The sequence below is a fragment of the Lepisosteus platostomus genome, chromosome 12, assembly GCF_059453375.1.
Source record: "Lepisosteus platostomus isolate fLepPlt1 chromosome 12, fLepPlt1.hap1, whole genome shotgun sequence".
NCBI lineage: Eukaryota > Metazoa > Chordata > Actinopteri > Semionotiformes > Lepisosteidae > Lepisosteus > Lepisosteus platostomus.
Window position 1 is genome coordinate 23,390,795 of NC_142622.1, and position 12,935 is coordinate 23,403,729.

The 12,935-nt window shown below is 37.4% G+C and overlaps 1 protein-coding gene across 4 annotated transcripts in view; it reads right to left on the bottom strand.

Moving 5' to 3' along the window:
* Positions 1–1,476: 1,476 nt before the first annotated feature.
* The window catches only part of epb41l4b (erythrocyte membrane protein band 4.1 like 4B), a 161,738-nt gene continuing 150,279 nt past the window's right edge, over positions 1,477–12,935 (bottom strand). For 3 of the 4 annotated variants that reach the window (XM_088601441.1, XM_088601443.1, XM_088601445.1), the window contains 4 exons: positions 12,719–12,796; positions 10,083–10,160; positions 8,958–9,115; positions 1,477–6,230 (listed from right to left, as the gene is read on the bottom strand). In XM_088601441.1, coding sequence (XP_088457567.1) covers positions 6,161–6,230; positions 8,958–9,115; positions 10,083–10,160; positions 12,719–12,796 — 384 coding nt within the window. In that variant the 3' untranslated portion in view covers positions 1,477–6,160. The remainder of the gene's footprint in view (positions 6,231–8,957; positions 9,116–10,082; positions 10,161–12,718; positions 12,797–12,935) is intronic. The other variant, XM_088601442.1, reaches the window with a different exon arrangement.

Here is a 12,935-nt window from a genome sequence, read left to right on the forward strand (position 1 = left end):
ATAAAGCGGTTTGGCAAATGACATGATATTTCGTGGTGATTTATAAATCTTGAAACTTTGATCTTAGCAGGGTGTAGTGGAAAACTAGAGAATTAGGATGAATATCTTAATGCAAGGGCAGCACAGTGTTGTAGTGGATAGCATTGCTGCCTCACAGAGCTGCTATTTATGTGGAGTCTGTATAGTCCTCCCATGTTTAGGTGGGTTTCCTCTGGGTGCTTCAGGTTCCTTCCACAGTTCTAAAATTGTTAGGTTAATTGTTCCTTGGAAAACTGATCCTTGGGCAAGTGTGGGAGTTTGTGTTTCTGTGTACCCTGGAGTGGACTGGTGTCCCATCTAGGGAGTATCCCACCTTTCATCTGTTGCTTGCTGGGATAGGCTTTGGCTCCCCAACAAACCTTTACTGGGAAAAGGGGTAAGAAAAGGATAATTATGAAAGCAAAGCTGCATTGCACCATTCAGCCACAAGAGGATAGTCCAGTCATGATACTGGAATAGATGCTCTGGTGTTTTCAGTACTGTAACTGTAACAAAAGTGCATCTTAGTAATGCATTTGTTCAAATTTACAGATTGCTTGTTTTTACTTTTGGTTTATACTAGAATATGTATAGTATATAACATTTTGCAGAAACTTTAGAATACTTACTGGCAAGTATTGGATGTAACCTGATGAGTGAAGTGATTCCTGAATATTGCATAGTGGACACGCTATATTTTGATCATTGATGAAGAAACTCTCAGCTGGTAAATGTGGTTGAGTGTCAATGACAAATACAAGATTATAGTAGCTCTGTTCTTTTTCACCCCCAGATCGTATAACTGGTAAGGAAACCTATAATCTAAGCATTCCTCTCATCAGGGTTTTTGTATTAAACAGATAATATGTTTTTTTTTTTTTTAAATTGCAGCAGCCTACAGTGAACCATAATTTCAGCATCTTACAGTCACTTTCAATGTACGGACTCTCCTGTTGATAATTCAATGTTTTAATCACTTTTGCTATGTCACCAAACCTTATACTTGTAGACCGATTTGCTGGGAGGATTAAAAGTCAGGATTGCTCCTGCACTTATTTGGGATTGCTCTGATACTACAGCACTGCAGTGTAAAACATTGTAGTATTTTGTTTAAGATGATTAGCATTTGAAATGAAATTTGGCTGGAAAATGATACATCATAGTTCTGTAACACATTTTGTATTATGTTGTATACGATGCACATCCTAGTTTTCAAGTTGAGAACATTACATGAATTAATAATAATAATTTTAGATTTAGTCTATTAACATTTCCATCCAAATACCATTTCAAACCATGTTATAACATTTTAGTGTTGCTGTCTTTTAAAATATTAAGTATGGAACAGATATTAATACTCTTATTAATTAATAATCTTCACATTTCTGATTTAAATTGCTTTTGGGCATGCTTTATAATGTGAAGAATGTGAAACAAAATGAAAAAAGACAATCAAAATTTAATCTTCAAAACTGTTTATTATTTTTCAGGACTCAACAAAACTCATGCTGTATTTTTGAATAATACTGATACAGTGGATGACAATTTTCCACCCAGCTAAAATATATAAATATGAATTCTATACATCTTCCCAGGTATATACATCTTTAAAAGCAAAAAAAAACAAAGACAACATGAAATGTGTTAAACTGAGGAAAACTGAAAAAAATGCAAAAAAGGAACACAAAATTATTTACAATTACCATCATGTACTTTTTCCTTTAAATCGCATGAAACATACATGTGTATGTTTGGTTAAATGTGCATCATACTGTATATTTACACTCTTGATGAGTAACAAAATACTGTACTAATAAGGCAGTTTGCATGTTTACATATATAGTACATTAATACAGAGTTTATGTGTGAATGCATACACACATACCTGTATATATGAAACACTTTAAAAGAGACATTAGATGTTTCTAAATATTCATTTAATGATACTCACAGTTTATGAAATTCAGACCTTTTGTTATATTGAAGGTCAGCTTCTGTGGGGAGTTTTATGGCAGAGATCCAATGCCAATTTCTTTGCACATCTCCTGAGAAATTGTGTTTTGAACACAGGAAAAAAATGTTTATTCCAAATTGTAGCACAAAAGCTAACAGGCCGAGCGTGATTGGGAAGGATCAATATCTCCCGAATCCCACTTTAAAAGCTCTTCTTTATCACAGGGTGCTTTTTACTTTACTGTAACATGATTTTACTTTGCCACAGGTTTTACAATAAGAAGAGACAATGCATAAAGAATATAGGCCACAACATTGCTGGACAAGCATAACAGCAAAACTAACCTTGGCTTCAAAGCATTTTTTTCAGTTTTTCTATCACAATACTGTATGCAGACTTCGTACAACTGCATGCTTCAGTTTCTCTGTTTTATTTTTGTTTGCAGCATTTTCATTTTGGCATTTAATACAAAGACATCATGTTTTAATAATTCCAGGTTCCAGTTATCAGGTTAGTCAACCGAGAAAAAGTTCTCATTTCTAATTATGATCCAGAGATCCACTTATATAGGCCATTTACTGTACAATAGTAGTGTTCGGCCCCGGACCTGAACCAACACCCTTCTGGTTCAGAGCCCTTAACACTGCTGTTTAAATGCAGCATCTTGTCCATTAAAGCAAAAAGGAATTTTGTTGCATTTATTTTGGGTAAAGAGACTAAGCCTATTTTAGTAATAAAAATTGGAAAACTAAAAGCATCTTTACCTTTTATTTGGCTTAAGCTTAAGCTTCTACCTTACTGTCACAAAAAACACACCCCTTAAAGAATCCAGGTTTCAAGGTAGAACCTAGCAGGTACCGGGTTCATCATTTCCATTCAGCTGATGGGGCTAAAGTTTTGATATAATCCAGACACACATGTGTCTTCTTCTCATCCTTTTTTTAGGTTGTTAAAAGAAACAGAGAAGCTCCAACTTAGGACAAGACAGATTCATCATTTACAGGACAATCTGCTCATGCAGAAATTAACATTCCAAATAATTACCACAAGTAGACACATAAATGCCACTTTATTCATAAAAGTTGACGTTTCTTTAGTAGAAATTCATAAACGTCAGCAATAGAAAATACTTTGTTCAGTGTACCATGCACTCTGTCATGAAAATGCACAGAATACATTTTGCGTATTAAAATCGCATCTCAATTACATATACAATTCAATTAGGAAAATGTGTTGTGTGAAAGAAAGCTGTATTTGAGTGGTACTACTTTAAATATTTACAAACTATTTACATTCATTTTAGAACAGTGTATAGTAAATAGGTGAAATGGACACTATGTTGATATCAAATGTAGATACTTTAAAAATCAGATTAAATAATTGATGAAAGGATTTTTGGAAAAAAAGCCTAAAAAGATTAAAGAACAGTGTCATATAAAAAGCATGCTTTTGCACCTCATGTTTCTTTATACAGGGAAAATACAATATTAAAGATTTTCTCTTTTTTCTAAAAAAATACATGGACCAGCAAATTTGAACTTCTGTCTGAAAGCAACCCTGTTCTAATGCCATTTAGAAATACAGCTTTATGCTTAAAAAAAAAAACCCAAGTAAAACAATGACAAAGAGGGAATCACCCTCTGATGATGCTACACTTTATCCATTCATCCTTCTATTTTCTAATCATTTCATCCAATTCAGCATCGCAGCCTTGTCCGAGCTCACAATAGTATCCAACACTACATTTTGTAAAAGTAAATACAGTACTTTTAAATATTATATATTATAAATACTTTTCGTTTACCAGACTTTGTGGTACAAATGCACATGGTAACCAATACTGTGTTTTGTAAATTTTACATGATGATAAATACATATATTTCAATTCCTATGTTCAGAGCTATAAAAAGGCTCGTCAAGATTCTCATTGATTATGCTATGAACCCTTTTCTGAGGCCCCATTCCTTAGACTGAGGCCTTCTCCCTCATTCCAGCTTCTTCCCCTACATAGTCTTAACTAGCAGTTTTTGAGCTGTGGGATGTGTGCCAGTCAGGTGTTCTCCAAGGCTGCAGAACAATTCACCATTTTTATTCTCCACCTTTAAACTGAATCATTTTTTTCCTGATGAAGGAGATAATCATTTTGACAATTATACCGGCACTAAACCCAAAAAAGTTTTTGATTCCCATTTATTTCATTTCTACACATCAATTGTGCGTTTTCTATTTTTGAACCAAAAGTGCTGTCCAAATCTTCAGGTAACTGTATAATCAACATTAGGAAAGATCAAGACCATCAGAAAGTTTCACGAGTACTGTGAAAAGTTTAAGTAATGTCGGTCTAATGTTGAGAACGTAAGTACAACCAGACGAGTGCTTGCAGAAATAAAGAGAAACGTGTGTAGAAACTTAGTGTCTGAAGAAATGCAGTCGGTATAATAAACACTTTATGCTCCAGCTGTAATTATGACGGAGGCCATGTGTGAATTCTGTGTTCTCCACTGAAGAAGCACTATGTCATTTCCACTTCTCTATTGGTTTTTCCCTGTGTTTATTCAGAGGACTTTGGTTTATACCCTGCATCACTATTTTAGGGTTCACCCTCTTCAAATCCTCTGTCCAGGGGCCCCAGTATTTTTGCACATCTACGAATGTAGCCTGCTGTGTGTTAAGACACACATGTGTGCAAACAATGTGGAAGAGCATTTAAGACTGGAAACAGGAGGCATTTCCTTACTCACAGAGTTGTGGGAGAGTGGAACAAGCTTCTCATCCATGTCGTTGAAAGCGATACCCTGGTTTGTTTCGAGAGACGGCTGGATGAGATTCTTGAGTCAATTACCCAACAAGCTGCATGGGCTAAATGGCCTCTTCTCATTTATAACTGTTCTTCAGTTTTAAGAATATAGTAACCTTTCAGCTGAAGTCTGGTCTTCATCTGCAAGTATGACTTGTTGTACAGGGAAAATTAAGCACAACACACAACCACTAAATACAAGTTTTAAATAATTTGGCATGAAGCTAAAAACATCTTTGATGTTATGGCCCCTAAACAAATTGAACTCAGTCTCTAAATTACTCTGCTTGAGACTGTATCCCTTCTTACTAGGTTTTGATAAGCAAAACTATCAGACTAATCATGAATGGAAAATCCAGAAAATATGGACCACACCGGCAAACAAGGGCAGTCAGTGTGAAAGAGTCACTACAGTAGTGGGTCTGATCAGCCCTTTCACTGTGAATTCATCAGCAGGTCCTTAGTTAACCTTAGGAACCGAGAGAGAAGTCATAAAGTGAAATCCAAACTACACAAGGCAACAGAGATGCTTTCATTTAGAACATTAATTAATCTGCAAAAAAGCATTATCCTAAACCTTGCATAGAAGGCAGAAGTCAAAATGCAGCTATATTAATGAAATCGTAAGGCTTACTGTTACTATTACTTTTACCATTTCAAATAGAAAGCACAGACAAGAAAAAGCAAAATGAAAAAAAGGGACCCCACAAAAGTTAAAGCCAGTTTTCTGACATTTTAAACTGATTCACAGGAACAAGCCTTTTAATTTAACATCATTGCACTGCTTTTCTTTACATTAAAGCTTTCTGCAAACACTGTAAAGATAAGAAAATCAAGATTCTGCTGGAAATATATACATATGTGGAATTCTGCATAAAAACATGAACAAATCGAATTATTCATCAAAAGTCACTTTGTGTATCCAACTGTTGTTTGCCCCCTAAATCTCCTGCTTAGCAACCATCTCTACCATTAAAGTAGGGTGCTGTGATGTTACACTATGTACAGGAGAGGCTCCTAGAGTTTCTAGGAATTAAGTACAGCTTCTTATATAGGCTCTTGTCACTTCTGTTTTTGGTGCCTGTGCTGGGTGAATACACCTTCAGCATTGGCACAAATGCCCAGCAAATGTTAACCATTTGCAATGTGTATGTGCATGTGTTATACTGTATACTGTACAGTATATTTGCATGTGCACATCTCTGTGTGACAATACATGTTACGTGTGTGTATGTATATGCATGAGCATATGTGGGCTTAGGAAAAACAGATGTAATGCACGGAGGATGTAAACAGGAGCTCCATTATGGGCGCAGCTCTTTGAGAAGGGGGCTTAGGAATGTAAACGCTCTGAAGGCACACAGGAGGGCACTCTCCTCTCTGATTCAGGGTCACAGTTCAGTCATCAGGAGCCTCTTCAGCAGCTTCTCTCGGTCCAGCTCCCGCCTCAGAGCTTCGGAACTGCAAGGGGGGCCAGAAAATGACACTTAGTACAGGATGCAAGAGCCCCCCCCCACCTTCCTCCTGACATGCAGATAGGCACAGCACCCTGCAAAAGTATGCAGACCCCTGCATACTTTCCGTTTCCTTTAAAAGCTGGCAGGCATGACAAGTGGAAGCAGCAATGAATATTGGTTGTGTATTTAACCTACTCTACACATTCAAAGCAAAAAGAAAGAAGTAAACAGAAAATTAATTTGAAAGAAAAATGGAAAAGATGATTGAGACAGTTAGTTCAGTGGCTCCTGTCTGTGCACAACGGTAGTGGTTCACATCACTTCACATTAAATACACCTGTCTGGTGACCTGTAAGGTCACTCAGTCAGGAAGTGAATTTCAAGCAAAGACTCAACCATCATGAACAATGGGCCTTCAAAACAACTCGGGGATAAAGATGAAAAAAAGCCTGTTCCCCCAAAATGAGTAGCCAGGCAAGTCAATGGGAACTTTCAAAGAGTTCACTGACTGGGAAGGAAAAAGAAAAGTCACTCAACAATATCCCCGTTACTCCACTAAAAAGCATTTGTATGGGACTGAAAGAAAGACGCAAATCCTACATGGGGTTTGCGAGAAAGCACCTAAGTGACACTGCAAAAATAGGGCAAAAGGTTTTGTGGTAAGACAAGACAAAATGGGAACTTTTTAGTCTAAATGCAAATTATTACATTTGACACAAACCCAGCATAATGCATTACTCAGACCTTTACTACTGTCAAGTATGGTTAGGGCAGCATTGTGTTTTATGTGGGAACATAGATGGAAAAAAGTCCTGGCGAAACATACTTCAGACATAAAAAAGGACAAAGTTTCAGGTCAGAGTTACAAGGAGGGGATTAGAATAACAAAGTAAATGTCATTGAGTCCTGACTTAAATCCTATTGAGAATCAGTAGAAAGGCTTGAAAACTGGACAAAAATAGACAAAATATTCACCATAACTTTGTATAAAGCTGGTGGAGACTTAACCAAAGGAGACTTACACCTGTAACTGTTGCCAAAGGGGCTTCAATTGAACATTGATTTCACAGGTCTGAATACTTATGAAGAATGCATAAGCAGAAATGGGTCACCATAGCAAAGCTCTGAATAGTGATGAAAGCCACTGTATACATTATACTAAATCAAATCACAAAATGGAACTCCACTGTCTTTTTCAGTAGCATCACAATTAACAAGAATTCAAATAATTTAGTGACTGCACTCTAGTCTTGCCCTGACAGGGGCTCATCAGTACAAGGTACTGAAAGCACCGAGGGTATAAAACATAAACACATTTTGACAGGGATAGTGTTGGTACTGTGTCCTTCATTAGGAATGGCAGCTACTCTCTTAAAAACAAAATGGTTGAGTGTCACTTTAGCTGAAGAACACCATAAACAGTGCCAGTTTTGTACTATTAATCTAATAGTATAATAGTATACTATCTATATACTTTATATATAGTTAGTTTTTTGTTTTACTTTTAAAAGGTTTACCCAGTGGTGTGATCTGATGAACCACAGACTACAACATTCACAATATGGGTAGTAACGTGTTTATAGTCATTAAAAGAGGTATCGTTCTACTGTACTGTAGTCTCTGTTATATTAATAGAAGTGTTAATATAATATCAAATTGCAGACATTTTTAAATGATAGATGGTTATAAAAGGAGAAAATTTTATAAATGCTCACAACAGCAACAAATGCAGACTGTTTAAAAGGCTTGCAACATCCTGTAGGTAGCCACTAACACATTCCAGGCTGATGTGTAATATGTTAGAAGCATAATTTTGAAATGAAAAATATTATTTTTATGTTATTTAATTAAGTTAAAGTAAACCTTATCTGTAAATGAAAAAATTAAGGTTTATTCCATATGTATTCCATATATATAGAAGAAAAGAACAACAATGTTGTGGTTGTGGAGCCTTCTCCGAGTGACACTAAAAGAACGCTCCACAGTCTAAACGTTGTGCTTCTTATCTATTCTTTTCAGCATGGAATAAACCGTTACTTGTTCTTTGGAGCCTATGCTTGCTGACGCAGCTACTTATTTGAACTTATTAGACCTGATCTTGTTAGTATCAATCTGAGAATACTGATTACTTGATACCTGTATTTTACTATGATATGATTTTTCCCATTTTGAATCACACTAAGATTTTTTTAATTCCCCTTTTCTGTTTTGATCCTTCTCCCACTATTCCAAATTGTCTTCTCCGGTCAGATATCCAGGAATTTTACAAGAGAATCAAATCCACACTGCACGAGGACTGTGAAGTCTGGAGTTGTTTCAGTTCCCCATCTCAGTAAAGTGAAGCATGATGCATCCCCCACTGTGTGCATCACAAAAATGTTTACTTTTTTCAGTCAGCCAGGAAATGCTTCAAGACATTTGTTTAATAGGATATCTCTCAAAGGTTTTTGGTCCTGTGGCAGAATTTGCTGGAGCAGAGCTCTTTGGAAATCACCCTGCTGGTTTGTGCTGAATCTAGCTACCCATGCGCCGGTACTCGAGAATCCCAGCCAATCCTCAGACTAAGCTGTGCAGCTAGCGCGAAATAGAGCATCAGCAACATTCGGACTATCAGACACCCCCGCTCTGGAGGGAGAGCCCCGAGGACATTTGTCCAGGCGCGTGAAGAAGGACTGAGGCGACTCTGCGTTGGGAAGATCTGCCGGTGGAGAGGAAGCTCGCTGGTGGTTACCTGCCCATCAGGACTGTGTTTCGGTGGAGAGGCCGCAGGCCTGGGCCCAGCTCCATCACAGAGCGACCGGCGTGGCCATGAGGCCCCTGCAGAGGCTTGGCCGGTGACAGAGGGTGGTCACAGCACTGCGGCCGCACATCTAGAACTGGCAGCTCTGCCTGCAAACAAATGCCACAACACAGCTCTCATTATTGTTATGGAATAATATTTGCATTTTCCCCCCTGTCGGTACTGTTATTTTCTTTTTCTCATCTTGTTTTTCTTCATCCGAAGTAGCAGCAAATTGGCCATTGTTACAAGTCACTCTGAACTCCTTACTTCTGGATATACTACATGTCCCACTGCCGTGTTCCACAGAGCGATTACATGGCACTGCAAAACACAGCAAGCTTAATTAATTAGTTCAATTTAGATTAAATGAAATCAAGTTAGATGAATAGATGTTCTCTCTCTTTATTGCTTACTTTTTCATCTTGAAATCTAAGGAAAACTGTACACAGCCACATCACACCCTGCTCAGCATTTCCTGTTTTTTTATGTTTTTAGGTATTGCAGCAGACTCCACCCTCATTACATAATGTTCAATGACCCAGGGCTTGATTTCCATAGGCAAATACCACCTGTTGATCATGTCTATATGAGGTGTACACACTTCATCTGTCTACTGGATACGTGTATAATCATTATCCATGACCTGATCATAATGATAGAAAGAAGAACAATCCAGACAGACTTCAAGAAGTCAAGATCAGCAGCCATGGATATCTGTATCTTCCTTATTAGGGCATGATATAGCTGCACCTTGACCAATGAAATGGGGCTTAATATGGAAGAAACCAAGATTATTTAGAGTTAAGATGTTTAATAATCAGGAGGAGAGATCTATTCTTCCACTCACAGACAGATGTGCAGTAGTTTTGCATTTAGAACTATGTATAACTTTTCTTGTTATATTTTTAATAACAATATACAGTGTACTATACAACTATTAAAACATTATGCTCCATAATGCTAATTACCTAGCAGGCAGAAGTAAAGTGTTGTGAATATTGTCAACTGAGGGTTGAAGTTAGTTTGTTGGTACTGATACCTCAACAGAGAAGTGCAGGTGTGTGGACTCATTACCTGGCTGAATGAGAATTGTGGCACAGGTGAAAATGGATCATAAAAGGTGTCTGCTGGGTCAGAAGGTACTGTTTTTATCTAAAGGGATTGAAGAAGAGAATAGTAACTCAGTAACCTTCTGGCTTCTCCGCAGTGCAAATGCCTCTATATTGCATTTGACAACGGCAAACAGAAAACATCACTTGTAAGTTTGAAGAAGAAAAGAGAAAAAAAAACTAAATCCCCAAACAGTTTGCCTTGAGATTTCAGTGTGTATTTAGCTCCCAGCAAAGAACATATTAATTCTCTGGGTCTCTGCGCAGATCTCTGCCTGCCTTATTGAGATTTGAAATTACGGAAATGTTACACCTTAAGAATCACATTATTTCTCTCTCCGCACTGACTGGTGATCACAATTATAATTATCATGGCTATTCATTCTGATGCCACTGTTCCAAAAACATATTGCAGTCTGTGCTACCTCAGTGCCTGCTGTAATGAAGTTATTGTATGTTCTACATAGAGAGATTCTCAAGAAGCTACCACACCGTTTGGTTCAGTACTTCAAACTGAACCGCTAACAGCCCACTGTGGGCAGAGCACAGTGTGGTCCGCCAGGCAGGCTGACAGAAGGCCAACAAGCAAGCAGCCGAGCAGAGTCCTGGCCCTCAGTCTCGCACATTACCTGGGCACAAGAATGGGCAGGGAACAAAGACACCCATTACTCCTCTGTTCCCTGTGCACATGTGGCATTTGGGAACGACTTTCTCTTGAAACTGTGCTCCAAATTATAGAGAAACCCTCCCAAAAAACATAGCACAAAATCATTTACAGTATAAATAACATTTTCAAAATAAAAAAAACTACACTGAAAGACCAACAGGGCCATATTAACAAAACGCTTGTACTGTATGTTACGTTTGCCCGTTTGTTCTCACAAGAACATAAAGCAATAAACTTGAAAGCTGTCATTTAAAGCTTCCCTAGACCCAATTTAATTGCTGACTATAGGCTGTTTAAATGCGTCTTCTTGATTAAATCACATTGGGAGTTTCTTTTTTCTTTTCTTGTTTTAAAAAGCAGTAAACACCACTGTCTCTTGACTGGTACACAGTTTAACACAGGACTTTGCTTCAGAGATTACACTGAATTAATGCATCTGAGACAAATCAGTGCAGAACTCAAGGCCAACAGTGTTTGAAATTATCCTTTTCCTTTTTCTTCTCTCAAGCTTACAAAGCTTCTTGAATTCCAAACAGATCAGTAAGTGTTGAAATACTTGAAAATACCGTTGATGTCAACAAACTTGAGATTTCTGCTGTCTGCTGAGCTTATTTAAAAAAAAAAACACAGGGAACACAGCAGAAAATGTTTAGGTGCAGCAACTTTTGTTACAGCTTTTATTCATGCAGACTGAAATAATTATTTTAGGCATTTGTATTAGACAATTCCAATATTCACTTAAAAACCTGTTTTTAGTAAAGCTTTGAAAAGGCGATTTAGTCTTACTCTTAGTTTAACAGTCTTTCAATTTTGTTTTACTTCTGTTCTGTCGTTCATTGTGTGATTGTGTGCTATTAAACAGTGCTTTGAGTTTCTACAATACAATTACAATTTTTCTAGCAATAATATCATTAGCTATATTAAATAATAACATATTATGATACTTTTATATACAATAAACAATAGTATAAGTAGTATTTTACTATACAACACTTCATTATTATTTAGTGAAAAGTGAAAAACTATGCTCAATTATTTGTAATTGTTAAGCCCTAACACTGAACTGACCTAGAGGATTTTGCAGGCCTGTGGAGTAGTTGTTTTAGTGTGAAACTTAATTTCATAATGACTTGAAAAGCACAGCAGTGCTGCATCATTGTTAAAAGCATCTAGTTATTTTCCTGGCCTATTAAAGATCTACCTGGCAGTACTGGCTAGCACAGAAGAGGCAGCTATATTTTAAATGGATGATTGTTATTTCATTACACCCACAGTTGTTAAAACACATCGACGGCATTTTCAACCTTCAACACTACTTTTTTTGCACAAATGTGCAGAACATACATGCAAGAGTAAAATAATGTGCACATAAAATCAACACACACAAACACAACAAAAAGAAACATTTATGTGTAGAAAGAACATTAATGTGTGTGTTACTCTGACTGTACACGTATGTATAAACATATCACGTATGTACATACAACAGTATATACAGTAGACATGAAGGGATAACCAATCTTTTACCACTGCTGTGACTTTATCATGAGTTTTAGCCAGTAAATCTCTGTTGTGGTAATTGTTGGTAATGTATAGGTTTTTTCTTACATCAACCTGTAAAGGACAAGGATCAAGAGTGCACAAAAACCCCAGCAGACACAAAACACAGCACAGCACCTCACAGACAACGGCCACGCAGTGTGAGTGATGTATTGTGCATAGTGCATCCTACTCTGACGAGGGGTAATCACATCTTGATGTGAACCTGGATCGCTTGCATCAGAAGGGGTCGGGAATTCAGGGGAAGTGCTTCAACTGCTGAAAGTGCCTTCAATAAACCCCACCATAACAACTCAAGCATGGCATTTTCCTGATGCCAGGCAGCTAAACGGCAGTGTAAAAAATCTCTCTGTTGTCATTAAAGCTGCTTTTACCAGAGGCGTGGCTTCAGTGAAGTCCATTAACAGATCCCCTGGCTCCAAAGGCATCTTACCAGACCCCTCGGTGGGACTCTAGGAGAATAAAATACAGTAGATGTTAAAGAAGAAAAAGAAGGTAAAAGCAGGCCAGGTGTGAGCAAAATTATTTTGCAGAGGAAACAAAGCTGAAGTACCAGTTCTGGAGATCTACTACCACAACCTTTCCACATGT